At 43.1% G+C, this 25,198-nt stretch overlaps 2 protein-coding genes across 3 annotated transcripts in view; both read right to left on the bottom strand.

The window, feature by feature from the left end:
- ATG7 (autophagy related 7) overlaps positions 1–14,516 on the bottom strand; it is a 248,663-nt gene extending 234,147 nt beyond the window's left edge. The window contains exon 1 of one of the 2 annotated variants that reach the window (XM_047096223.1): positions 14,457–14,516. The gene's annotated coding sequence lies outside the window, so the exon portion shown is untranslated. Of the gene's footprint in view, positions 1–1,020; positions 1,275–14,456 lie in introns of those variants that run through there. The other variant, XM_047096222.1, reaches the window with a different exon arrangement.
- A 7,710-nt stretch (positions 14,517–22,226) lies between these two features.
- HRH1 (histamine receptor H1) overlaps positions 22,227–25,198 on the bottom strand; it is a 79,511-nt gene continuing 76,539 nt past the window's right edge. Inside the window, exon 2 of the mRNA XM_047096735.1 lies at positions 22,227–25,160. Coding sequence (XP_046952691.1) covers positions 23,662–25,125 — 1,464 coding nt within the window. The 5' untranslated portion in view covers positions 25,126–25,160 and the 3' untranslated portion in view covers positions 22,227–23,661. The remainder of the gene's footprint in view (positions 25,161–25,198) is intronic.

Here is a 25,198-nt window from a genome sequence, read left to right as displayed (position 1 = left end):
ATGAGACGAAGATGACAGCGACAGCTACTCAGCATTAACCGGGACCAGGCACCACAGCAGGGTGTGCACCTGAATTTACTCCTCCAAAAAGCCCTAGGAAGTGACAGTGCCAATTTTAAAGAGGAAGAAACTGAGGTTGAGAGAGGTAAGAAGTCCACAGAAGGACATACAGGTAGGAAAGTGGAAGAGGGAAGAGGACAAGGACCCAAAGTCCATATTCCAAACATGTGATTTCGTGCTTCCTGTCCAAGTCAGCTTCTCTTCTCTCCGTCCTCCCCACCACACATCAGGCCCACCATCTCACACCTTGGCTTCTGCAGTAACATGCTCACAGGTCACTGCCTTCTGTCCCTGTCTTCTCCAAACAAGTTGTCACGTTGCCACCAGATCTGATCTGTGCAGGGGGCTCCCTTGTTTAAACAAACAAAATCTTACTGGCTTTACTCCACAGAGAGTTTCCCAGTCTTTCACCTTTCCCTAGGAGACCTCGCCCCCTCTCTACCAGGGAAATTCCTCTCATCTACTAAGACTCTTGATGAAGCTCTCATTAATGCCCACAGTCAGTGGGCATCAATGGCCCCCTTCTCTGTAATGACAGATGAAAACTTCCATTACAGGATTTGCCATCATGAATCATACTTACTTTTTTGATCATACCTTTTAAAAAACTTTTTAAATAACAGCAGCAGTAGTAACTGTTCTAATTGAATGTTTATTCTGTGCCAAGCACTAAACATTCTACATATTATCTGATGACAACCCCAAAGTGGTTGCATTGTGCCTACTTTACAGAACAGAAATGGAGACACTGAAATATCAAGTCACTTGCCCAAAGTCACTCAGTTAGGGAGTAGAAGAGCTGAGATTATAACCCAGGTTGACTGGCGGCAAAGCCCCAACTCTCATCACTATAGTGTATCGCCTTGAAAGAAGACACCCCTTTTCAGAGCCTGAATATTACCCATCAGCCCCACATATGCTAAAAACAATAACCATTTTGAAAAACATTTACATACTAACCTCCTCTCCAACAGGGTCAGAAGAAAAAGGTCATGGCCAGAGTAATCGTCCAATATGGAAGGAAATCAACACAGTGCAGACAGTGGTACAAATGGATCTCTGAGATCCTCCACGGGATGGGTCATCAGGTCCCTAAATGCTTTAGTCATCCACAACTTACTCTTAAAGGTTAACAGGAACTCACCATCATCTTGATGACCTACTGAGGTCATCAAGATGGAATTTTACCAGCGCCAGAAACAAAAGAGAAAACTCTTCTGTACAGCACTTCAGTAGCTGAGAAAAAGTGATTCAGGAAGACCACTTAGAAGATAACCGACAGGCATACTAAGACAGTAATCTACATAAAAGGCACATCCTTCAAACATTTTCTGACTTATTTGATCTTTGAGAAATTTCAAACAGAACCCAAGAGCCTATTTCACAAGAGGATGTGGTTGGTATTCAGCTGCTGAACTCCTGCTTGACAGGCTCAGAAAACAGAAGGGTCCTATGCAGCAGCAGCAGCAACACGTGATGGGGAATTTGCTGGAAACATCTAAATATGATATGCAAGTATAAATGTATCACTTAGGAACCTATACATCTATGTCATACTGCTATCTTCCTTAAGCTGGAAGGGAAAATTTAAGAGGAAATGATCAGAATAGAAATCTGGAGGGAGCAGTAAGTTACAGGTGCAAAGTCATTTATGTGTAACTAACCGATATCCAAACATCACCTGCTTCATGAAAATTAAGGCTTGCCTATATATCCCAAGGTCAGAATTCTAGCTTCTGCTTAGCTTAGAAAGTTAAAATATGACTTTCATCATACCTCAACACTACATACGGACATATTCCAGGAAAGAAACTGACAGAGGCATCAATATAAGTGTGGGTTAACTTTATTTCAGACTATTTCTATCATATCCGGGATGTGAAACCCAGGAGTTACACAAGATGGGATTGTGTCACTTCCACTGAAAGAGGAAAGGATTTGATGAAGATTCAATGCTGTAATGGAAAAGAATCCCAGCAGTAACCAAAACATCCAGCCAAGGTTAAACTGAAATTGCAGATGGGTGGTTAAGCAATACAAACCCTTTTGGGGCTGTGTCTACCACCCAAAAGTGGTGCAAATTTTAGGCTTTTATGAAAATAAAACTAAGTCACACTCAGCAAATTACGTAAGGACAAGCTCAAAAAATACCACTGTCTGAATATTTACCAAAAGTTTCTGTCCAAATGGTCCTAAACCTTGGGTAGTGCTATTCTTCAAAGTCAAATCCCCACAGGAAATGGGTAATAGTGCTTGCCTCCCAAGAAAGAAGCTATGGAGTTGGGAGACAGGGGTGTGGAGAGAAGTTATTTTAAACTGTCTGGCCCTATTCCCTTTGAATTTTGTGTTCAGACTTCAATGAATTTTGTGTTCAAAATACAATGAATTTTGTGTATGTAGAACAACAATACAGAAATAAATACAATAATTAAAGAAAAAAGTCCTAACCCAATGGCAAGATGGGGAATGAAGGAGACATAAGACTACCAGCACAACTGCTTTGGTTCCAGGAAATAACACCTGAGAGATCTCTGATGCAACAATCATGTCTTATTCATCTTTCTTCAGCACTTACCACACTGCCTAGAGTATATTAGGAGCTCAGTAAATGTTGACATGAAATATTAGTTCCCTTCCCCTCAAAAAGGGCCACTACATGGAGGCAATAATGAGACAAATTACAGCAGACTTTACAAATTACTAATAGCCTGAATTGTCCAAATAAGAAACAGATTGGCCGGAGAGATAATGAATTTTCCATTAGTGGAAGTGTTCAAGCATATATTAAGATGATTATTTGCCAAGTCATATTGTACAAAGGTTTACTGTATCAGGCAGTCAGACGAGCCCAGGGTTTGGCAGGCTTTTTCTGACAAGGGCCAGACAGTAAATATTTTAGTCATTTCATGCCAAAACAGTTTCTGTCATAGTTTCTTCTTCTTTTTTACAACTCTTGAAAAATGTACAAACAATCCTTAGCTTATGGACTGTGCACACACACACACACACACACACACACACAAGGTGTGGGTCAGGATCTGACCTGCAGGCTGTAGTTTGCAGACCCTCAGACTAGATGATCTTCCAAACCTATTATGTGGATGAAGCAGGTTGCAAGGTTACAGTTGCTGGTTCATGAGACAAACCTTGTGATGCTGCAAATACATCTTTATGAACTGGAAAACGTAGTCTATATGAACACTTACACACGCATATATCAGCATCAGTAAGCTACCGTGAAGTTCAGTTAACATTTACTGAAGCTCATAATATGCAAGGAGATGGCATTAGTGGCAATGCACATGCAAAATAGGCATGTTACCACACCTCTGATGGTTTCCTTCCTACTTTTTCCTTGACCCCTGATACTGCCTCCCAACTTTTCCGGGGCCACCCTGGTGGCCCCGCCACTCTTCACCTCTGACTTGATGCTGAAGAAACATCCAGCTGCTTGGTGCCCCTCTAACACACCTGTTGTCCTGCCTCCACAACGCTGAACAAACAGCTCCCTGTGTCTGATAGGCATCCCTGCTCCTGTGACTGACACTTTTCAAAATCCAGCTCAGAGGTTATTTGCTCCATAAAGCCTTCCCAGAGCTCCCTTTCACTCTCTTTACCCATTGCTTTCTCTTCTCCCTTGGCTTTGGTTAACCACTTCTGTCTCTAAACTACCTCTACATTTAGTATTACTGTTCAGCTCTTTGCTGATCTGTCTACCTCCATCAACCTGATTGTAAATTCTACAGATACAGATCCTGGCTCATATCCCTCTCAATACACCATAATCACTTGCAGAACGGCTCCCAAATGTTACTAAGATGAGTTCTAGAAACCTTTTATGGGTACCTTCCCATAAAAGAAGCAAGAGAAAGAAATAACCCAGGCTTCTATGACTGGAAAGACAAACTCCAAGCTTATTACAATGGAATATGGAGATCAGAGCAAGCAATCATGAAGAACACTTGGAAATATGCCATATGACTTAGAAATAAATCTGTTATCGTTTTTTAGGACTAAGATCTTAGTGGATAAGAGATATGCATGTACAAATCAACTGAAATGAAATCTCACCCAACCAAGTATAAAGTTAGTATAGATCTTTCTTCCTGAAAGTATTGCCATCGGTACAGAAGTCAAAGGCCTACATCCACAGTCTCAAAGTATCTCTCCACCAAAAAAAAAAAAAACAAAAACAAAAACAAAAAAACAACTATTAATTTCAAAGGAGAGAAAAAGTAACTCTACAGTGACAAAATCTGGCAGACACCATCTTAATGCAGGGATTGAAGTCAACACCAGCAGCAATGGGACACAGATACATATGCTATCTGATAGAATGCAGTGAAAAGCACAAACATCCATACCACTCCTCTGAAAGCAAATGACGTGGGTCTCATTGAGAAGAAACGTTAGGTAAACCCAAACTGGAAAACATTGTACAAAATGACTGAGACTGGCTTACAATCTTCAAAAGTGTCAAGATCTTGGGGCACCTGGGTGGCTCAGTCGGTTAAGCGTTCGACTTCGGCTCAGATCATGATCTCTTGGTTCATGAGTTTGAGCCCATGATGGACTCTGTGCTGACAGCTCAGAACCTGGAGCCTGCTTCGGATTCTGTGTTTCCCTCTCTCTGTTTCTCTCTCCGTCCCTTCCCTGCTCACATTCTGTCTCTCTCTCTCTCAAAAATAAATAAACATTAAAAAAAAAAAGTGTCAAGGTCAAGGGAAGACTAGGGAATTGTTCCAGAGTAAAAGAGAAAGACACAACAACCGGGGGCAACATGTGATGCTGGCTTGACACTCTGCTTTCATAAAGGGTGCTACTGGGACAAAATCTGCCTGGAATCTCTGGAGAAGGGTATATGAGAGGTCTGTCTTATTCTTGTAAGGTTTCTGCAAATTTGAAACTGTTCCAAAATAAAATATGAAGACAATTTTAGCGCCTGCACACACCCAGCCTATGCTATACTGAACAGGCAAAACCAATTACGTGAAAGAAGTTAGAATAGTAATTACAGGGTGGGGTGGGGCTACTGACTGGAAAGGGGCAGTAAGAAGCCTCCTGGAGAGCTGGAAACATTCCATTTTCCTTGAGCTGGGAGGTGGTTTCAGAGCACATACATATGCAAAAATCCATGAGCTATATATTTACGATTAATGTACTTTACCATATGCAGACTATACCTGAACAAAAAAAGTAAAACCGAAAGCCCTATATTCAAGCTATAATGATCCTACACAGAACCTTCCTGTATTCACTTAATAGTTAACAGATGACCTATTTAAAATCTAGCTTTGGTGAAAAGAAACTCATTGCTCTAAATAAGTATAAAAGAAATATCATTTCCATAAATTTTTCTGGCATTTGTTATTAAAGATACTGAAGACGGAAGTATTTTGGCTTTACTGCTTATGTAATTAATTGGACCGGGAATGCTCCCTGGTGAGTCTGTCCAACTGGTCTCCCTCCAAGGGAGGGTAGGCAATAGGATTGGATGCAGCAGATATTACAGGGTAGGATTTCTGGAAATGAAGAAGTCAACTGGTAGAAAATGAACAAAAATCACAGTGATGAAACAAACAAACCTGTCTTCAGGGAAACTAAACCCTTGGAGGGACAGCAGAGAAACAGACTAGCCTAACTGTTCTAATAAAAATGCCTTGCTCTGACTTTTCCCTGTATGTTGTTGGGGTTTTGTTTTTTTTGTTTGTTTGTTTGTTGTTTGGGGAGGTCAGGGGAACTTCCAGTCGTTCAGAGAAAGGATGCTAATGTGACAGTGGGGAGCCCGGTCTTCAGAGAGACCCAAGCATGAGTGCCCAATTCCACCTCTCACTGGCTGAGGAGCCTTGGGCGGGTAACTTCATCCCCTGTGCCTTGATTTCCTCATCTGTAAAATAAGGATAATTCCAGCCAACCCGTGAGGTTGTTGGGAGAGCTAAATGAGAAAGGGCGTGATGTGCCTGTTCAGGGGCCTGGCGCAGTCAGCCTAAGTGGCAGTGCCCTCAGATTGTCAACACATGCCCCGTACCTTACATTAGCCAACGCTGCCTGCCTAATGCAGCTGCCCTTCTCTGTGTTCACTGTGAAAACTTTCTCCATCTCAAAAGTGCCTTGTGTAAGCCTCACCTCCCTCAAAGGAGCACTGCAGTCACAGCAGAGGTTTAATTAAAATGAAACGGATGGTCTCCTGCTATAGGTCATCAAGGGCAAGTCCAGAGGAACAAGTGCTAAGGGTTAGGAGCACTTTGTGTTCAATTTCTCGCAGGCCACGTGGGGCCATTCACTTAGCAGAAGCACCAGAACAACCGCAATTTGGCCCTGAAGTGCCGTCTCTGGGCCAAAATGGAGCACATAGAGCAGACTTCTGTTCTCATTTTCCCAGCTGCGGGGCTGTGAGCTCTGGCAGTCATTAAAATAAGCACCAAACCACATGGCCAAGTCCTGCTGACAAACAGAGTATGTAAGCTGATGGGTTAAAAAAAAAAAAGGGGGAGATGGCCAGGAGTGGGGAGGGGGCCTCTTTGGCCTACGAAGCCAATGCACATTTTGCCGGCTAATGACGTCCTGCAACTTCACGAGTTTTGGAAATAATGTGCAAGGCTGCCAAAGAGGGAGGTTTACAGGCCCTCCCTTCCAAAAGGAGGGGGGCAAAGTTCCAAACTTCGAAGACAGATTAGGCTTTACTGGAAGATGAAAACTCAGGACTCCGACAGGGGAACCAGCTGGGTTCGGAAGTCTCAATTCCCTTTAAAAATCGCATTACAGTCAAGATGCCCCTGGGCCAAACTGAGGTCTCCACAAGACACCGAGTCATCGAAAGTGGCTTTTTTGTGTGTGTGACTGTACTGATAGGTGGCCGCAGCTGATCACATAAGCAGGCAGGATAGCTGCTATTATGGACGGGTTGTCTCCCTCACCTCCATGCATGCCACCTTGGTCAATGAGAGAACTGGCAGTCACCTCCACTGTCTTCAAACTGTAACCTTCATTCTCACTGGTTACTCCTGGGAGTTTTTCCTTTGTTTTCCTTCTGCTATGATAACCTTAACCTTCACATACAACGTGCTGTTGTTCAGCCTGCTTTTGAGAATGGACGCACTGGATACCAGTGTTGTGGGGCGTGGCAAGCCCACGAGGGAGGGATAGTAAAAGCTGAGAGAGCCTGTGAGAGAGGAGAAAGACAACACAAGGAACATGGAAACAGCATGCCTGCTTCAGAGTCCTTTTTGTTAACTGCACCAATCAACAGTGTCATGTTGCTTCATTCTATATACAAGGGACAGCCACCTGGATTCACCAGGATCGCTAGAGAGGCCTCATGTCAACCAACAGGTAAAATCTGGCATGGTTTCCTAAAAGCTGGCTGAGTTATGGAGTCTAGCTTCTGAGTAACAGAGGCTCTGTGGTTTCATTTCTGGTGATATCTAAGAAGTCCTGGAAAAGGAAGAGGTGCTGAAAAATTGGGCCAACCCAACACGTTACCAGATTTCCAAAATATTTGATTTCCAAAGATAAGAATAAGGATGGATTCTACAGCCTAGTGGACAGAGGTTTTGCTCAGGAAAGGTGGCATGTGGGCCATTCCAGACCACATGTCACTTCTGTGCAATTAGAAAACTATACCCCCTCCTGGAGACATTTTACTTCCTTTCCTTAGAAAATTGTTGTAATACATTGATTAGGTTGACCCAAGACATTTTACCTTTGTCTGCCAGAAAATTGTCACTACAAAAGTAAATTCATGATGCCTATGATCCAAACAAAAACCCCCTCAGATGTGGCCTCTTGGGCAGCGCACAACCTGCACAACTGTATATGGCAGTCTTGAGTATTAATCCTAAGAGGCCACTATGGTTTAAGAAGGAGTCGTGAGAGTAACTGCTTTTCTTCCTTGATCAAAGAAGAACCAGATATAGGATATAGGATATCTGGACCTAGGAAGGCCTCTGAAAAGACCTCTCCAAATATCCTGGTAGACAAGATGAAGCTGTCATAATTGGATTCCAACATAATCAGAGAGACTACAAACTGGTAAAATAATCTTATCTGAAGAATGCTGGTTACGATATGAACTGGTGTTAATAAGAAAGGAACTAATAGGGGCATCTGGGTGGCTCAGTTGGTTAAACATCCAACTCTTGATCTCTGCTCAGGAAATGATCTCATGGTTTGTGAGATCGAGCCCTGCATTGGGCTCTGTGCCGACAGCATGGAGCCTGCTTGGGATTCCCTCCCAAAAATAAATCTTAATAATAAGTAGTATAATAAATACAATTATATGTATAAACAAAAATATACATATATATAAAAGAAAGGGGCTAACTGTGATAAGTCATTGGTTCAGTCTTTGGTCCTAATCTATTTATTTTTATTTATCTACATGAATGAATATTCATCAATATTTACTAAGTGGTTGATGTGTGCTGAACATTGTGTTAGGGGCTTAGAGCAGGGAAAAAGACACATAAACCACATAAACAAATATATTCAAAAAGGTATACTTACTACATTTACCAGTGACTTTGATGATTGATATAGGTTTGCTTATCAATTCTATACATGACATGAAGCAGGAAGGAATAGGCAATATGATGGATAACAAAACTTCACAATACAAAAGATTCTGACCACCTGGAATAACAGGCCTATTTTAACAAGACTAAAAATTTCAGAGATAAATACAGGGTCTTAAATCTCAGTCCAAAACAACAGCTGGACAACAGTGCAGGCACTGGAGGCAGTATGATAATGGAAGGACACAGCTTCATGAGCCAGAGAGACTGGAGTTAAAATCCCACCTCTGAGGGGTGTCTGGGTGGCTCAGTCCGTGAAGCATCCAACTCAGGTCATGATCTCACAGTTTGTGGGGTCAAGCCCCGTGTAAGGCTCTGTGCTGACATCTTGGAGCCTGGAGCCTGCTTCAGATTCTGTGTCTCCCTCTCTCTCTCTCAAAAAATGAATAAACATTAAAAAAATAAAAATAAATAAAAATTAAAAAAACCCGACATCTGCTACATCTAGCCACACAACCTCGGGCAAGTCATTTAACTTTTCTGAGCCTTCTTCCCCACCTGTAAGATGGGACACTACCTGCTGTAGAATTATTGTGAGGATTCAATTAGAAAATGCATGTACCTGAGGGGCACCTGGGTGGCTCAGTCAGTTAAGCATCTGACTTTGGCTCAGGTCATGATGTTGTGGTCCATGAATTTGAGCCCCACATCGGGCTCTGGCTGACAGCTCAGCATATTGTGCCTCCCTCTATCTCTGCCCCTCCCTCACTTGTGCACGAGCTCTCTCTCTCTCTCAGAATAATAAACACTTAAAAATTTAAAAAAAAGAAAATGCATGTATCTGATACAGAAGTCATTCAAAAATAGGACTGACGTTATCAACAAAACATGTGTGAAAGACATGGGGATTTCCATTTAGTTATCCCTTCAACAAACATTATGTTATGTACAGTTCCCGTGCTGTATTTCAGCACTCAATGGCAAAAGAGACTAAGGTCTCTGCCTTTCAGGACCTAAGTTTTGAGGGTTATACATACCAGGAATGACAGTATAGCAATCTGTGGATAAAACAAGTACCATATGGTATAGTATAAGTGTTTGTACAGGGTGTTATGGGAGGACGGAGGGGTATCTAAATTGGACTGAAGAAGCAGGGATTTGTATTTTAGCAAAGATCTGTATTTTAGGAACGATACTCCAGTACCAGTGAGCACCAGACAGGGCAAGCAGCTCAGTGGTTGTGCAGGAATATAGGCAAGAAGCAAGAAGAGCCTAAAGTAATGGGAGAAGGTAATGGGAGAAGCAATGGAGGAGAAAATGTGTCAGGAGACATCAAGGAAGGAGAATCTGTAGAACTCTGATGACTGCCTGGGATGGGAGAAGAGGGAAAAGGCCAAGACAACTGCAGTGCTCTGATGTGAATGACTAAATGGAAGAAGGGGAATGAGTCAGAGGAAAGGATGTAGAAAGAAGGGCAGCTTTGGAAGGGCAGCTTTGTAGAAAGAAGGGAAGCTGATGAGATTAATTTTGGGCTCACTGAGTCTGAGGCCTGGCCTGCAGGAGAGATCTCAGCTCAACATACAAAATAGGGGTCCTTGGCACATAAGTGGGAGTTGAAGTTGTGGGTGAGAAGAGCACAGAGTATAAGGCAGAACCTTGGAGAAAACTAGCATTTAATGAACAAAAGGAGGGGGGGGTGACCCACAATGGAAGCTGAGGGGGAAATGGCCAGACAGATAACACAAAGGAATATCAGCAATATGAAATGTGCTCAGAATTCAAAAGGTAAGGGAAAACTTTCAGGGGTTCGGGCAACGTGAAGGTCTGAAGACGAGGAAGGGCAATTTTGGAGGACAGGTGGGACAGAAGAAGGATTTTAGCAAATGATGACTTCAGGAAGTCAACAAACGTGGATAGGAAGAGATGATGTGATGTGATGTGATGTGATGTGATGTGATGTGATGTGATGTGATGTGATGTGATGTGAAGGTGTTTCGTCTTTTCCAGATATTTAAATGAGAAGAGATGGTTAAACAGGAAAGAAACAGAACAATGGAACCTCAGCACAAGTAAAAGAATCAGCCTTAAACACATTTCTTTCACAGAGGTGAAGTGATACAGTCAGCTGGAGACAAGTCAGTAAGTGACAGAAGCTGAGGAGCCTTCATTGATGGCTGCAACTTAGTGAAGTCAAAGTCCAGGTTAGGAGGCTGGGAGAGGAATGGAAATCTGAAAGACAAGGAGAAGATGGGCAAGAGAGCTGTCCAAACACAAGGGGGAGTGTCAAGCAGTGCTGGGAGCCCACAGCATGACAGTGTCAAGGGCAGGTGTGTCTACAACAAAGACAGGGGGCCTCAGGTCTCCACAAAAAAAGTACAGTCCTGCTCCCTCTGGTCAGACTCCTAGAGAAAAGAGGCCTTCCTTTCTATACTACACACTCAAGGAGAGACTGTCAAACAGGAACAAGTTCAAAGGAAAGTAATCACAACAAAGAAGGTGAGAAAAGCCCAAAGGTGATCATGGTTGGGGTGGTGGGGGAGGGGGTTGCAGAGGCTGGAATGAGACTGAGCTGTTACCCAGTCTGCCAAGACCACAGAGATGCATACTCCCTACTGGGTAACAAAGCAGCATCTAATTATTCTTCCTTGAATACACAACCAGGCCTTACTTATACTGGAGATAGGTAGAAGGATCAGGAAACAGAAAAAGGAGGAGGAAGGCAGTCCTGAAATTCATTTCCCAAGGGTAAAAGTGGATAAAAGAGGCCATTTGGATTTCCAAATAAAACCTCCGAGGAAGTGAGGGATAACCAATCAAGGGCCACTAATCAAAAGAATTTTGTTATTACTTATGTCCACACACAGGATCCATCCCTCAGCACCCCGTATCCCAATTCACCTTCCTCCTCTCCCCAGGTGGTGTTATCCAGCTACCAGTCCAGCACCTCCTTTACCCCTTAAACCCACCCATCTTTCTCCCTTGGCTTAGCCACTGCCTTGGTTCAGGCCTTCCTCCTCCGCTACCTGGACCACAGAACAGTGCCCTGACTGGTCTTCCTGCTGGGTCTGCCCTGTCCAGTGTAGTCACCATGTCCAGTGTAGTCACCATGGGAGTAGTCACTACACTGCCCTGTCCAGTGTAGTCACCATGGGAGAGCCTGAGTAATTTAAAACAGATGAGAGCAGGGGAGCCTGGGTGTCTCAGTCGGTTGAGTCCGACTTCAGCTCAGGTCATGATCTCACAGTTCATGGGTTCGAGCCCCGCGTCGGGCTCTGTGCTGACAGCTCAGAGCCTGGAGTCCGCTTCGGATTCTGTGTCTCCCCCCTCTCTCGGCCCCTCCCCTGCTGGCTCTCTGTCTCTCTGTCTCTCAAAAATAAATAAATATTTAAAAAATTTAAAATAGATGAGAGCACATCACACCCCTTCTTCAACTTTCACTGCAACTCTCTGACACCACACTTTCAAAATAAAGTGCAAACTTCTTTGCACGGTAATATTAACTGCTACTATTGATCATTTACCATCTAGCAAGTGGGTAACATATACTATTCAATCCTCACAGCAACCCTGGGAGGATGGCTTACAGATAAGGAAACTGAAGTTTAGAAAGGGAGTGACCAGCCCCAGGTAGCAAAACTAGTTCAATGGCAAAGCCAGCATGTAACTTACAGTCCAAATTCTGTGCTCCTAATTATATATCATATATTAGATTATACAACCTTATATTGCCCGCAAGGTCCTTTGTGATCTGCCTCCTGCTTACCTTTCCACAGTCACTTCTTAGCCGAGGTGAACGATGCAAGTTACCTACAGCCCTCCCCACTCCCAATGTCTGCAATGTCATCCCACCTCCCATGCCTCTTCACCTGACTAATCTTGCTCATCCTTCAGGCCTTGAGTAAAGCGATGCCTCCTCACAGAAAACTTCTCTGATGCCTCAGCCTGACTTGTGATCACCCTAAGTCCTCCTCTGGCAAATCTCTACAATAGCTGCATTCCACAGTGCTGTTGTCTATGTCCTTGACTTAAAAAATAATTAATTCCTCGAGGACAGGGATGGGCATCTTGAACAAGAGCCCGGTACACGATTCCTTTAAGAATTTCACAATCTTGTCACATGAGGGGCAGGGAGGAGTTGGCCAAGAAAAATGGGAGGGCGAAGGGGAGATCTTTTAGGAAGCAGGAGCAGCAGGAGCCAAAGGCTACAAGTGAGATACAACCTGTAAACAGTTTAACAAGACTACAGCGCAGAACTGGGGGATGGAAGTATAATTAGGCAAGATGAGCTTTAGCAAGGCTGGCTTTTTCTTCATTCAAATGTTAGTTCCAAAGTCACCTCCTCAGAGAAGTCATCCCGGCCAGCTAGCTTTTAATTTTTTTTTTTTCAACGTTTATTTTATTTTTGGGACAGAGAGAGACAGAGCATGAACGGGGGAGGGGCAGAGAGAGAAGGAGACACAGAATCGGAAACAGGCTCCAGGCTCTGAGCCATCAGCCCAGAGCCCGATGCGGGGCTCGAACCCACGGCCCGCGAGATCGTGACCTGGCTGAAGTCGGACGCTTAACCGACTGCGCCACCCAGGCGCCCCTGAACAGGATACTAACAGGATCTGAAACACCTACCGCCCACTAAAAGCTCTGTATTATTGGCAATCACCACAACTGCCACCACCAGGATCAAAAAGTAGGCTCCCTGAAATCTGAAATCGGTCTAATTTTACCCCCCCCCCCCATCACCAGTACTTATGGTAATGCCTGGCACATCACAAAATTTTTGGTTGTTATGGAGTTTACTACAGGTAAATATATTAAATGTACTCAGCCTGGAGAAGAAATGGTGTGAAGAGGAAAACAAACCAGCAGCCTTCAAGGATGTGTGGGCAATAAATTGGAAGGGAGATCCGAAGAGTCTGAAGGAGGGACAATGAGCCGAGATTATGGTATAGACTTAAGTCAGAGTTAGGGGAAATCCAAACAAGAATAACCAGAAATAGTTTTCTGCCACCAAAGAAATTTAACCAGTGGGCAGGGGTGTCACAGAAGAAATGCAAGTATGCAATGGGAAAGGCAGACTGGGACCCAGAGGTCTGAAGGTCTGGAACTGGCAATCACAGATACACCTGGTTTCATTCACAGAATTAAAAAAAAATTTTTTTTAATTAGCGTTGAAAAAAACTGTAGTAGTCAGTGTTTAAAAATCAAGAGATTACACGCGTGCAACACAAAAGTTTTGTTTTCACTTCTCCAATTTCATAAATGTTAGTAAATGTTAGTACTGTGCTTGCTTATAAAACTCAACTCAGTAAAAATATAAGTTTGACTTTTTCTGACATGGAAATTCCTTACACCTACATTTATACTTTACCTGATGGAATAAGCACTAAAGTTTGTAATCCCTGGACCAAACTGAAGAGTCGAAAACCTTAGCTTAGAAAGCCCTGAGAAAGAAGTGACTTCATTTAACACCCTGGCTTCACAAATGACGTTATTATCACTCCCATTTAACAGATGAGGGAAGAGAGGCTCACAAAGAGGTGACATGCCAGAGTCACACAGCAAATCCCGGGCAAAGCCAGGATGAGAACTGGCGTCCTATCTCTGGTGTCCCAACATCGAAGGTTGAGAACCATCCCTGCCAGACGCCAGGAGGGACTGACTTAGAACATCAGGAGGTTTCTAGTCAGAAGACCCCGGGCTGAAACCAGTCCGACGGGACGCGGCAGGAGGAGGGCGAGAGCTGGAGTCAGTGACTCCCTGGAGGAGGGAGGAACCTGAATTCTGCCACGACCCTCGTCCTCACAGCCGAGCTCGCCCCTTCCCGCCAGGCCTCCAAAACCCAGCCCGCAGGACCCCACTACTCCCTCCGCAGCGCGGCTCACTTACCGCCACTCAACTTCCGGCAACCACAGCGTCGGCCGCAGCGCGCGCCCCGATGACGCAATTGTCCCCGCCCCGTCCGCCTGCGGTCAGTGGTGCGCATGCGCACACGGAGGCGCGAGCCAACCTGGTAAATGAGCCCCTAGCACCGGCCTGAGTGGGAGGATCTTGAGTTGCCGGGAAGGCGGAGCATCAGCAGGTGGGCGAGGCCCTCTGATAAGGGCTGAGCTTCGGGTGATAAGCCACTTTATTGGCTATGGGAATGCGTCTATGCCTGTCATGCTTTGAAAAAAACTCCTCCGCTTTCTTTCGATTTCAGAGGAAGACAGGAATTACGGTCATTTCCATTTTCCAAGAGAGGCGGCATTAAACGTATCCCAGGTGTCGTGTCAGTGAAGAGGCAAGTGTGAAGACAGATGAGAATTTTAATAGGTAAAAGCCCGTGAAGGTCGCCAGTGATTAACCTGCTCTTTCTAAAATTTTTTTTTTCAACGTTTTTTTATTTATTTTTGGGACAGAGAGAGACAGAGCATGAACGGGGGAGGGGCAGAGAGAGAGGGAGACACAGAATCGGAAACAGGCTCCAGGCTCTGAGCCATCAGCCCAGAGCCCGACGCGGGGCTCGAACTCACGGACCGCGAGATCGTGACCTGGCTGAAGTCGGACGCTTAACCGACTGCGCCACCCAGGCGCCCCAACCTGCTCTTTCTAAACTAGGCATTATTCTCATAGCTCCCCGCTGTCAGTGGGATAAAGGCAGTCATGCCAAATTATTTATTGAGCATATACTGTGTGCCAAGCATTGGTCAGGTACTGAAGACACAATAATGAGTACAAACTTAATGTGACATATAAGGGCATTCGTTCATAAGGAATGAAAGTGACTCTGATGTGGCTCAAAAGACTCAATAGCAACAATAATGACTACTATTAACTACTATGTTTCCAGGCTGTCATATCTTCTAATCGCCACAAAGGCCCTGAAACGTATCATATTCTCCCCCATCTTACACATGAACAGAGACTAGGAAAAGTTAAGTGTCTTGCTGAAGGTTAAAGAGCTTTGGGGATAGGATTCTAATGCAAGTGTGTTTGACTCTGCCAAATAAGAAAACAAATCCAGATTTAGTAAGGAGATACTTTATTCGAAAGGATTATTGCAAGGGGGAGGGGGAAAGGGAGGGAAGGGACTATTGCAATGGGGAGCCACTCTGACCTAAAGATCTGCAAGTGTCTTAAGGGCTAGGCAAAAAGGATTTTTCCTTCAAAAGGAAGAATGAAGAAGGCTAGAAAGAACTGGGTGTGGGAAAGTGGGAGGAAAGGGTGGCTTGATTGGATAGTAGTAGATCAGAGAATATTTTACCTTGACGTCAACCTATTCTCTGGAGGGGTCGTATGCTGGCTCAGGCTAAGGGTAAGTCAAAAATAAGGAACCTGAAGGGTATGGGAGAAGCTTAACTAAAGTTGGTTAATAAAGCATTTTGTTTTGATTGATCAGTGGATACAAGTAGCTCAGCTAAACATTTTAAGGCAACGATTAGTTCAGAAGGATTGTCTTGCCTTGTCGCAGGTAAACAAGTATCCATGAGTCTTACCTAAGTCATAAGGGAATGGATATTTCTTTGCCATAAATTCTTTCTGGAGCACAAAAAAAGGTGGAAGGAGGGTGTTGAAAAGCCATAGCTTTAGGAGTGCAAGGCTCAGGTCAAATTCAACATTGCAAATTCTTTCCCTATAGCAGTCTCCGCTCCTGCCACTGCCTCCTCAGACTGCATGCTTGGGTCACATCAAATTAATTCTGGTGTTTTAAGCACTCTCTGCTCTTTTATATCTCCATCCCTGCAATAGCCTCATACTTCCTCTGTTTGTGTAACCCTTTCTGTCTTCAAAACCCAGTTGATGCACCAAAAAGAATACTTAGGAATAAATTTAACCAAGGAGGTGAAATACATATATTCTGAAAACTATAAGACATTGATGAAAGAAATTGAAGATGACACAAATGGAAAGATGTTCCATGGTCATGGATTGGAAGAATATTGTTAAAATGTCCATACTTCCCAGAGCAATCTACAGATTCATTGCAATTCTTATCAAAATACCAATAGAATTTTTCATAGAACTAGAACAAATACTCCTAAAATTTGTATGGAACCAAAAAAGACCCCAAATAGCCAAAGCGATCTTGAGAAAGAAGAGTAAAGCTGGAGGTATAATCTCTGATTTCAAGATATACTACAAAGATGTAGTAATAACAGTATGAGACTGGCAGAAAAATAGATACATCGATCAGTGGAACAGGTCAGAGAGCCCAGAAATAAACCCACATTTATATGGTCAATTAATTTACTACAAAGAAGGCAAGAATATACAATGAAGATAAGACAGTCTCTTCAATAAATGGTGCTGGGGAAACAGGACAGCCACATGAAAAAGAATGAACCTGGAGCACTTTCGTACACCACACACAATAAACCCAAAATGGATTAAAAACCTAAGTGACCTGAAACCATAAAACCCCTACAAGAAAGCATAGGCAGTAATCCCTTGGACATTGGCCTTAGCAATGTATTTATGGATATGTCTCCTCAGGCAAGGGAAACAAAAGCAAAAATAAACTATTGGGACTACAGCAAAATAAAAAGCTTTTGCACATCATAAATCACCAACAAAACAAAAAAAAACCTAGTGAATGGGAGAAGGTAGTTGCAAACGGTATATCTGATAAGGAATTAATATCCAAAACATATAAAGAATTTATACAACTCAACACACACACACACACACACACACACACACACACACTAATAATCCCATTAAAAATGGGCAGAGGACTTGAGTAGACATTTCTCCAAAGACTTAAAGAAGGCTAACAGACGCATGAAAAGAGGCTCAATGTCCACTAATTATCAGGGAAATGCAAATAAAAACTACAGTAATATCTTACAGTAATATCCCCTCACAGCTGTCAGAATGGCTAGTATGAAAAAAGACAAGAAATAACAAGTGTTGGCAAAGGCATGGAGGAAAGGGAACTTTTGTGCACTGTTGGGAATATAAATTGGTGAAACCACTGTGGAAAACAGAGTGGAGGTCCCTCAAAAAATTAAAAATAGAAATACCATATGATCCAGTAATTCCACTATTGGGTATTTACCCAAAGAAAACAAAAACACTAACTTTGAAAGATTTACGCACCCCTCTGTTTGCTGCAGCATTATTTACAATAGCCAAGATACAGAAGCAGCCCAAGTGTCAATCAATAGATGAAAAGATAAAGAAGTTATTACACACACACACACACACACACACACACACTTTGGAATATTACTCAGCCATAAACAAGGAATGAAATCTTGCTATTTGCAACAACAAGGAAGGGCCTGTGAAAGACCTATGAAGCTAAGTAAGTCAGATAGAGAAAGTCAAATACTATATTATTTCACTTATATGTGGAATCTAAACAACAAACCAAATGAACAAACAAAACAGACACATAGATCCATGGAACAGAATAGAGAACCCAGAAATGGACCCACAAATGTGTGGCCAACTAATCATTGACAAAGCAGGAAAGAGTATCCAATGGAAAAAAGCCTTTTTAGCAAATGGTGCTGGGAAAAACTGGACGGTGACCTGTAGAAGAATGAAACTGGACCACTTTCTTATACCATACAGAAAAATAAATGCAAAGGGGCTGACAGACCTAAATGTTGGACGGGAAACCATCAAAACGCTACAGGAGAAAACAGCAGCAAACTTTTTGACTTTGGCGACAGTAACTTCTTACTAGACATCTCCGGAGGCAGGAGAAATAAAAAAATGAACTACTGGGACCTCATCAAGACAAAAAGATTCTGCACAGTGAAGGAAACAATCAACAACACTAAAAGACAACTGACAGAATGGGAGAAGATATTTGCAAACAACATATCTGATAAAGGGTTAGTACCCAAAATGTATAAAGAACTTATCAAATTCAATACCCAAAAAACAAATAACCCAGTTAAGAAATGGGCAGAATACAGGAATAGACTCTTTTCCAAAGAAGACATCCAGTTGGCTAATAGACACATGAAAAGATGTTCAATATCACTCATCATCAGAGAAATACAAATCAGGGCCACAGTGAGATACCACCTCACACCTGTCAGAATGGCTAAAATGAACAACTCAGGAAATAACAGATGTTGGTGAGGATGTGGAGAAAAGGGAACCCTTTTGCACTGCTGGTGGAATCCAAACTGGTGTAGCCACTCTGTAAAACAATATGGAGATTCCTCAAAAAATTAAAAATAGAACTACCCCATGACCCAGCAATTGCACTACTAGGTATTTATCCAAAGGATACAAAAATGCTGATTCAAAGGGACACATGCACCCCAATGTTTATAGCAGTGCTATCAACAATAGCCAAATTATGGAAAGAGCCCAAATGTCCATTAACTGATGAATGGATAAAGATACATATACATAGAGGAGCACCTGGGTGGCTCAGTTGGTTAAGCCTCCGGCTTTGGCTCAGGTCATGATCTCACGGCTTCTGAGTTCAAGCCCCATGTCGGGCTCTGTGCTGACAGCTCAGAGCCTGGAGCCTGTCTTGGATTCTGTGTCTCCCTCTCTCTCTGCCCCACCCCCGCTCACACTCAGTCTCTCTCTCTCTCTCTCTCTCTCTCTCTCTCTCTCAAATAAATAAAAACACTAAAAAAAAAAAGAATGAAATCTTGCCATTTACAACAATGTGGTTGGAACTAAGGGATATTATGCTAAGCAAAATAAGTCAGGCAGAGAAAGACAAATATCATATGTTTTCGCTCATATGTGGAATTTAAGAAATATAGATGAACTTAGGGGAAGGGAAGGAAAAGTAAAATAAGATAAAAATAGAGAGGCAAACCATAAGAGACTCTTCTTTTCTTTTTTTATTTTTTTTTATTTTTTAAAAAAAAAATTTTTTTTCAACGTTTATTTATTTTTGGGACAGAGAGAGACAGAGCATGAACGGGGGAGGGGCAGAGAGAGAGAGGGAGACACAGAATCGGAAACAGGCTCCAGGCTCTGAGCCATCAGCCCAGAGCCTGACGCGGGGCTCGAACTCCCGGACCGCGAGATCGTGACCTGGCTGAAGTCGGACGCTTAACCGACTGCGCCACCCAGGCACCCCAAGAGACTCTTAAATACAGAGAACAAACTGAGGATTGCTGGAGGGGCGGTGGGGGGGGATGGGCTAAATGGGTGATGGGCATTAAGGAGGCACTTGTTGGGATGAGCACTGGGTGTCATATGTAAGTGATGAATCACTGGGTTCTACAGCCAAAACCAATACTACACTGTATGTTAACTAACTTGAATTTAAGTAAATAAATTAAAAAAAAGAAACAGACTTATAAATACAGAGACAAACTGGTGGTTGCCAGAAGGGAGGGGGGTGGGGGAGTGGGCAAAATAGGTGAAAGGGATTAAGAGGTACAAAATTCCTGTTGTAAAATAAGTAAATCTTGGAGATGAAAAGTACAGCATAGAGAATACGGTCAGTAATATTATAATCACGTTGTATGGTGACTACACTTACTGTGGTGAGCAGTGAGTAATGTATAAAATCGTCAAATCACTACAGGTACACTGCAAACTAATATAACACTGTCAACTATACTTTAATAACATTAATAATAATAATAAACCTGATTGAAAGGTGGGTGAATCTTAGACAAAATGGAAAAAAAGAATACATACCATACAATTCCATTTATGCAAAGTTACAGAATCAGCCAAACTAATCTATAGTGTTTAGAAGTCAGATCACTGGTTGCCTGGAGCATAGAGGGAGCATGAGGAACTTGCTGGGATGATGGAAATGTTCTATATCTTGACTGAAATGGGGATGACATGGGTGTGTACATCTGTCAAGATTCATTGACCTCTACATTATAAATGGGTAAATTTTACTGTATATTTTGAATGTAACCAACTTGATTTAAAAAAAAAAAAACAGTAGGATGACACCCATCCACCTCTAGGCTTCACTCTGTATGAGCCTGGGTTGAGTTAGTTTTTTAAAAGCTTGTTTCCTCTGCTAGACTTCAAGATTCTTATAGTTAACACCTTTTGGAGTTTCAACCCAGCTCACAATGATTCCACTTCTCTAGGAACTGTTGGTCCTTCAGCCATGTTTGTACCACATGTCCCACCTGACCCCCAATCCCCTTCAGAGTTGATTGCAGCAAAGGTAGACACAGGATGATTCTTTAAGCTTTGGACTTTGGAACTGATGCTCATGCCTTGGGGCACCAAGATGATGGAGCATCATGAAAGAGGCCAGACAAGGACACAGAAAAAGGCAGAGAATGTTCTTGGACACAGCAAGGCAATGAGGCCCATGACCTTTATTCAAGACCACAGAGATTCAGGTCAATCCACCTTCATCATTTGTCTTGCAGCTCAATGGGAACCATATGCTGCACAGCCTAGGCGTTGAAAGCCCAAAACACTGTGGAATGACATATTGGCAAATTAGATCTTAAAAGCATTATTTATTTAAGGAACTTAGAATGCATCTCAGCCAGCAGCCTTTTCACCCTGTATTGACTTAAATCTCCTCTGGAAGGCCCATCTTAAAAAGAGAGACCAGCAATTTTCTGCAAGCCAAGTAGCCAAATGACCAAATCATCAAATGGCCAATCTGCAGACTAATGGCTTTTCTGAATGAACACTTTTATTAACATGACCAGCTTCTACGATTTATAGCAATTTCTATTAGGTGACACAGTTTCACAAGCTTTTAAAGATTTATGTGATGCAGTAATTGACCGGTTTTCACATGACCTTAAGAGAATCATTTGAAGGAATTTCTACTTATCAAAAGCTAAGGATGGTTTATTTTCCCTTTGAATATATTTAACTTATGAATACATTAATGAAGAATATGTTTTTGAATGTAGATTTTTCTTGAGTGCATGAATATTATGCCATTTGGTTTATGCTCTTTCTGTCCCCCACTTCCTACTTCTCCTTTTCTGTCTGCCCATTCCTCAGTTTCTTTCCGTGCCTCAGTTTGCCTAGTTGTAAAAATACAGAAGTTTCCCTCATGAGATCCGTGTAAAGGCTAAATTAGATAACAGTGGTAAAGCATGGGGCCTGGCATATGATATGCACAGTATGTTTTAAAACTACATATGAGTCCCCACCATGTACCAGATGTTCTGCATGCACCATAAACACTGTATTCAATAATGCATGGGCCTGGCTTTTTGTGTTCTGACAAGTTATATTGACCATTTCTTCTTATCAGACTCAGATGCAGGTCTCTTTGACCCAAAGTCAGAGCTTATAACCACTTCTCTTCACTAGTTGCCTCAACCATTCATCAACACGAATAATGGGCACTTAGCCATTTGTCTGTGGGAGGTGATCTTTTTAAAGCTCCTTCATTATGAGGGATCTTGGGGAGCAAGCTGAGGGATCTTGGGGAGCAAGTCTCTCACAGGTCTTCTGGGAAAGGCTTTTTGACCTAGAAACAGACCAGCTACAGCTTTCAAAACCAGGATAAAAGTCTCATTAGCTCCCCCAATTTTGACCAAGAAGAGCTTTGGGGGATGCCAAGCAGACAGTGAGGCTTGTTATAAAAAGTTCTTTCCTAAAGACATTTACACATGCGACCAGAAACCAAAGAGCAATCCTGTATCATATCTTATAATATTTGACAGCATGTTTCAATACATCTTCTCAGTCCAAGAGACTCAGAAAGGGAGAATTAAATAAATCAAACTCATAACAAGGTAGTTTCAAATATCATATTTTAGGCAGGTAAAAATCTGTCATTTTTAACATCATGCGAACAGGAACACAGGACACAAAATACCAGCTTGTACACGCACTCCATTTGGCTACATACATTACAGTTTAGCATTAAGTTTTAAAATATAAATCACAACCAGATTGCAATGTAAACACCAAAGAAAACTGTATGTTCCATGCCTTTGCTAGTTTTTACTAAAGAGGTGTGAGTATAAAAGAACATGATGACTTTTCTTCAACGAATACAGCAGAACTCACAAATAAAAATGCACACTGTCCCCTCAAAGTATCACCTTCTGCCGCCTCAGGAATATTCTATGCCAGCTTTTCCTTCTCTCAGCATATCCTTTTGAGAATTGCCACCACTCTTAGGAATAGTTGTGCGTGCATGTGTGTGTGTGTGTGTGTGTGTGTGTGCGCGCGCACATGCACATACTTAACAGGACAAATTTTTGCCTTTTGGAGAAAACGTGTTACAATGAGCCAGAACCCCACAGGGTTCTCATTCTAACTCTCTCACATTACCAGCTGTGTGATGTTGGGCACTTTATGTCACCTTGCTACATCACAATTTGCTCTTCTAGTAACACCATCCACCTGCTATGGAGTGTCATGGAGCTTAAGGAGGATAAGCCTGGCCCAGCACTCAAGAGATATAGTTTTCTTCTCCCCATTCCCTTTTTTTATGCTTTCATTGTGCAACCATTAAAAACATGCCTTTTCTTTTTCTTTTGAAGGCAGCTTTTATCATTATTCTGTTAATAGCCAAAAGGAATTTGGGGTTGCAAACAAGTAAATGTACAAGCTGAAAAATTTCCTATCAACTCTAAGATGTGCATGAGTGAGAAATAATAAAGCAGAATTTCCAAGGTGGTTCAGACACTGGTTCTGGAGAAAGCTGTAGGAGAGGCTCAGAGGAGAGGTGTTCTGAGAAGTGACAGTCACAATGGAATAGCTGTCATGCCTATCAAGGTGATCCCTGGAAGGGGACAGCATCCATCTGCATATGCGAGGTCTCTGCACAGTCATATAACTCCATTCCAGGAAGGCTTGAGAGTTCTAATTCTCCAGTAAAACTCTACCTACGTGTCCCTTCAGTTTCCAATTAATTCAAGTCTGAAAGCTTGAATGACAGTGAGAGTCTGAGGCTCCCACATTTCCTGAGGAGCAGGAGAACTCATCCAGGTCTGATTCTCTTGGAAATATCCTGCTTTCTACTCAGAGTACAATCTCTCTGTTGACCACCAACATGTGCTATTCTGCCAATGGGTCTAAGAACCTTCCAAGCTACCTAGTCCTTAAGACTATTCTTTTGACTCTGGAAAGCCCAGGTGCCTGGCAACTCACAGGCCTCATCCTCCATTTTCTTCAGGGACAGCCTAAGTGTCACTTTGGTTGCATCCCCTTGTAGCCTCCCTTAAGAGCGAATGTGGAGAATTTTCTTGAATGTCTTCTTGAAGTTTTCATTGCACAAGGGGTAAATGAGGGGGTTCAGCGTGGAGTTGATATAGCCAAGCCAGATGGTGAACATATGCACATGCTCATTGCAACAGCTTTTGCAGAAGGCAATGACCATGAAGAAGATAAAGTAAGGAATCCAGCAAAGGATGAAGGCCGCCATAATAAAACCCAATTGTTTAGCAGCCTTCCGTTCTCGGTTCATGTGCAACCCAGACACGTACTGTCTGGAATGTGAGCGGAGCCTCTTCCAAGTGTACTTGATGTAATCCAGTCCTGTGCTAGACCCACTTCTAGGTTTGCTTTTCCCTGATGCTGACTCTGGGGGTGTGTCTGAGTCTGTCCGGGAAAAGGATTGGCTATCACCTAGGATTTGATCCTCTGATATCTCATTGGCCACACGCATTCTCAGGCTCTGTTCATCTATCTCCAGCTGGCCCTGGCTCTGGTTGATAGCTACATAACTCCTGCCACTCCCCTCTGCCTCAGTCTGCATCTGCACAATGTTAAGTGGAAAGCAGTGGAGTTTGTCCATTTCTTTGTCCTCTTCTTGGCTGAAGACACCTGGGCATTTCATCTCCTCTGAGTCTTGGGATGGTGGCTTCATGACAGGCTCACCACTGGCATCTTTTGATTTCCTTTTCAGAACTTCCCAGGGAGACTCCTTCCCTGGTTTCTTGGCCCCCACCTTGGGGTTCTCTGGCTTCAGCTTAATTTCAGAGAAGGAAGGGAGGGATCCATTGATGAGCTCTCGGTGCTGACAGTGCTGCCGTACAGCCTTGTAGATCTTGGCATAGAACCAGAGCATGAGCAAGGTGGGCAGGTAGAAGTTGATGATGGCGGTCATGATCTTGAACCAGGTAACATCATAGAAGTCTGTTTCGCACTTGTCTTCCCGGTGTCCCGAGGCCGGTGACATAAAGTGATGCCATCCCAGAATTGGAATAACCCACAGGAAGGAGAGAAACCAGGCCCCCAAGATGGTGGCTGATGCTCGGGTCTTGGTACGATACTTAAGATATCGGAGGGGCTGCTGGACAGAGCGATAGCGATCGATGCACAAGATGAAGACACTGAAAATTGATGCGGTGCTGGCCACATAGTCCATGGAAAGCCAAAAGAGGCAGAGAGGGTGGCCCAGGGACCACCTGGACATGAGGAGGTAGAGGATGCTCATGGGCATGACAACAGCTCCCACGATCAGGTCTGCCACAGAGAGGCTGACAATGTACAGGTTCCCCACAGTGTGTAGCTTCCGCTCACTCCGTACAGCGTAGAGGACCAACAGGTTGAGTCCCACGGTGACCAAGGAGATGGCACTCAGGAACACCACCAGGGGCATCAGTTGGGGGTTGGCTATGGTGGTCTTATTCCCCTCGCACATCTTGTCTTCTACGACACAGGAAGAATTGGGAAGGGTCATTGGCACAAGAGCAGCCTCCAGCTAGGGCTCCCTCCCTAGGAAGAAAGATACAAGGATTAAGGCCAGAGGCTTG

This window comes from Lynx rufus, unplaced genomic scaffold (assembly GCF_022079265.1).
Source record: "Lynx rufus isolate CCGP_SWC_20201006 ecotype Redwood Valley unplaced genomic scaffold, mLynRuf1.p SCAF_4, whole genome shotgun sequence".
Lineage (NCBI taxonomy): Eukaryota > Metazoa > Chordata > Mammalia > Carnivora > Felidae > Lynx > Lynx rufus.
This window is presented reverse-complemented; position numbering and strand designations above follow the sequence as displayed.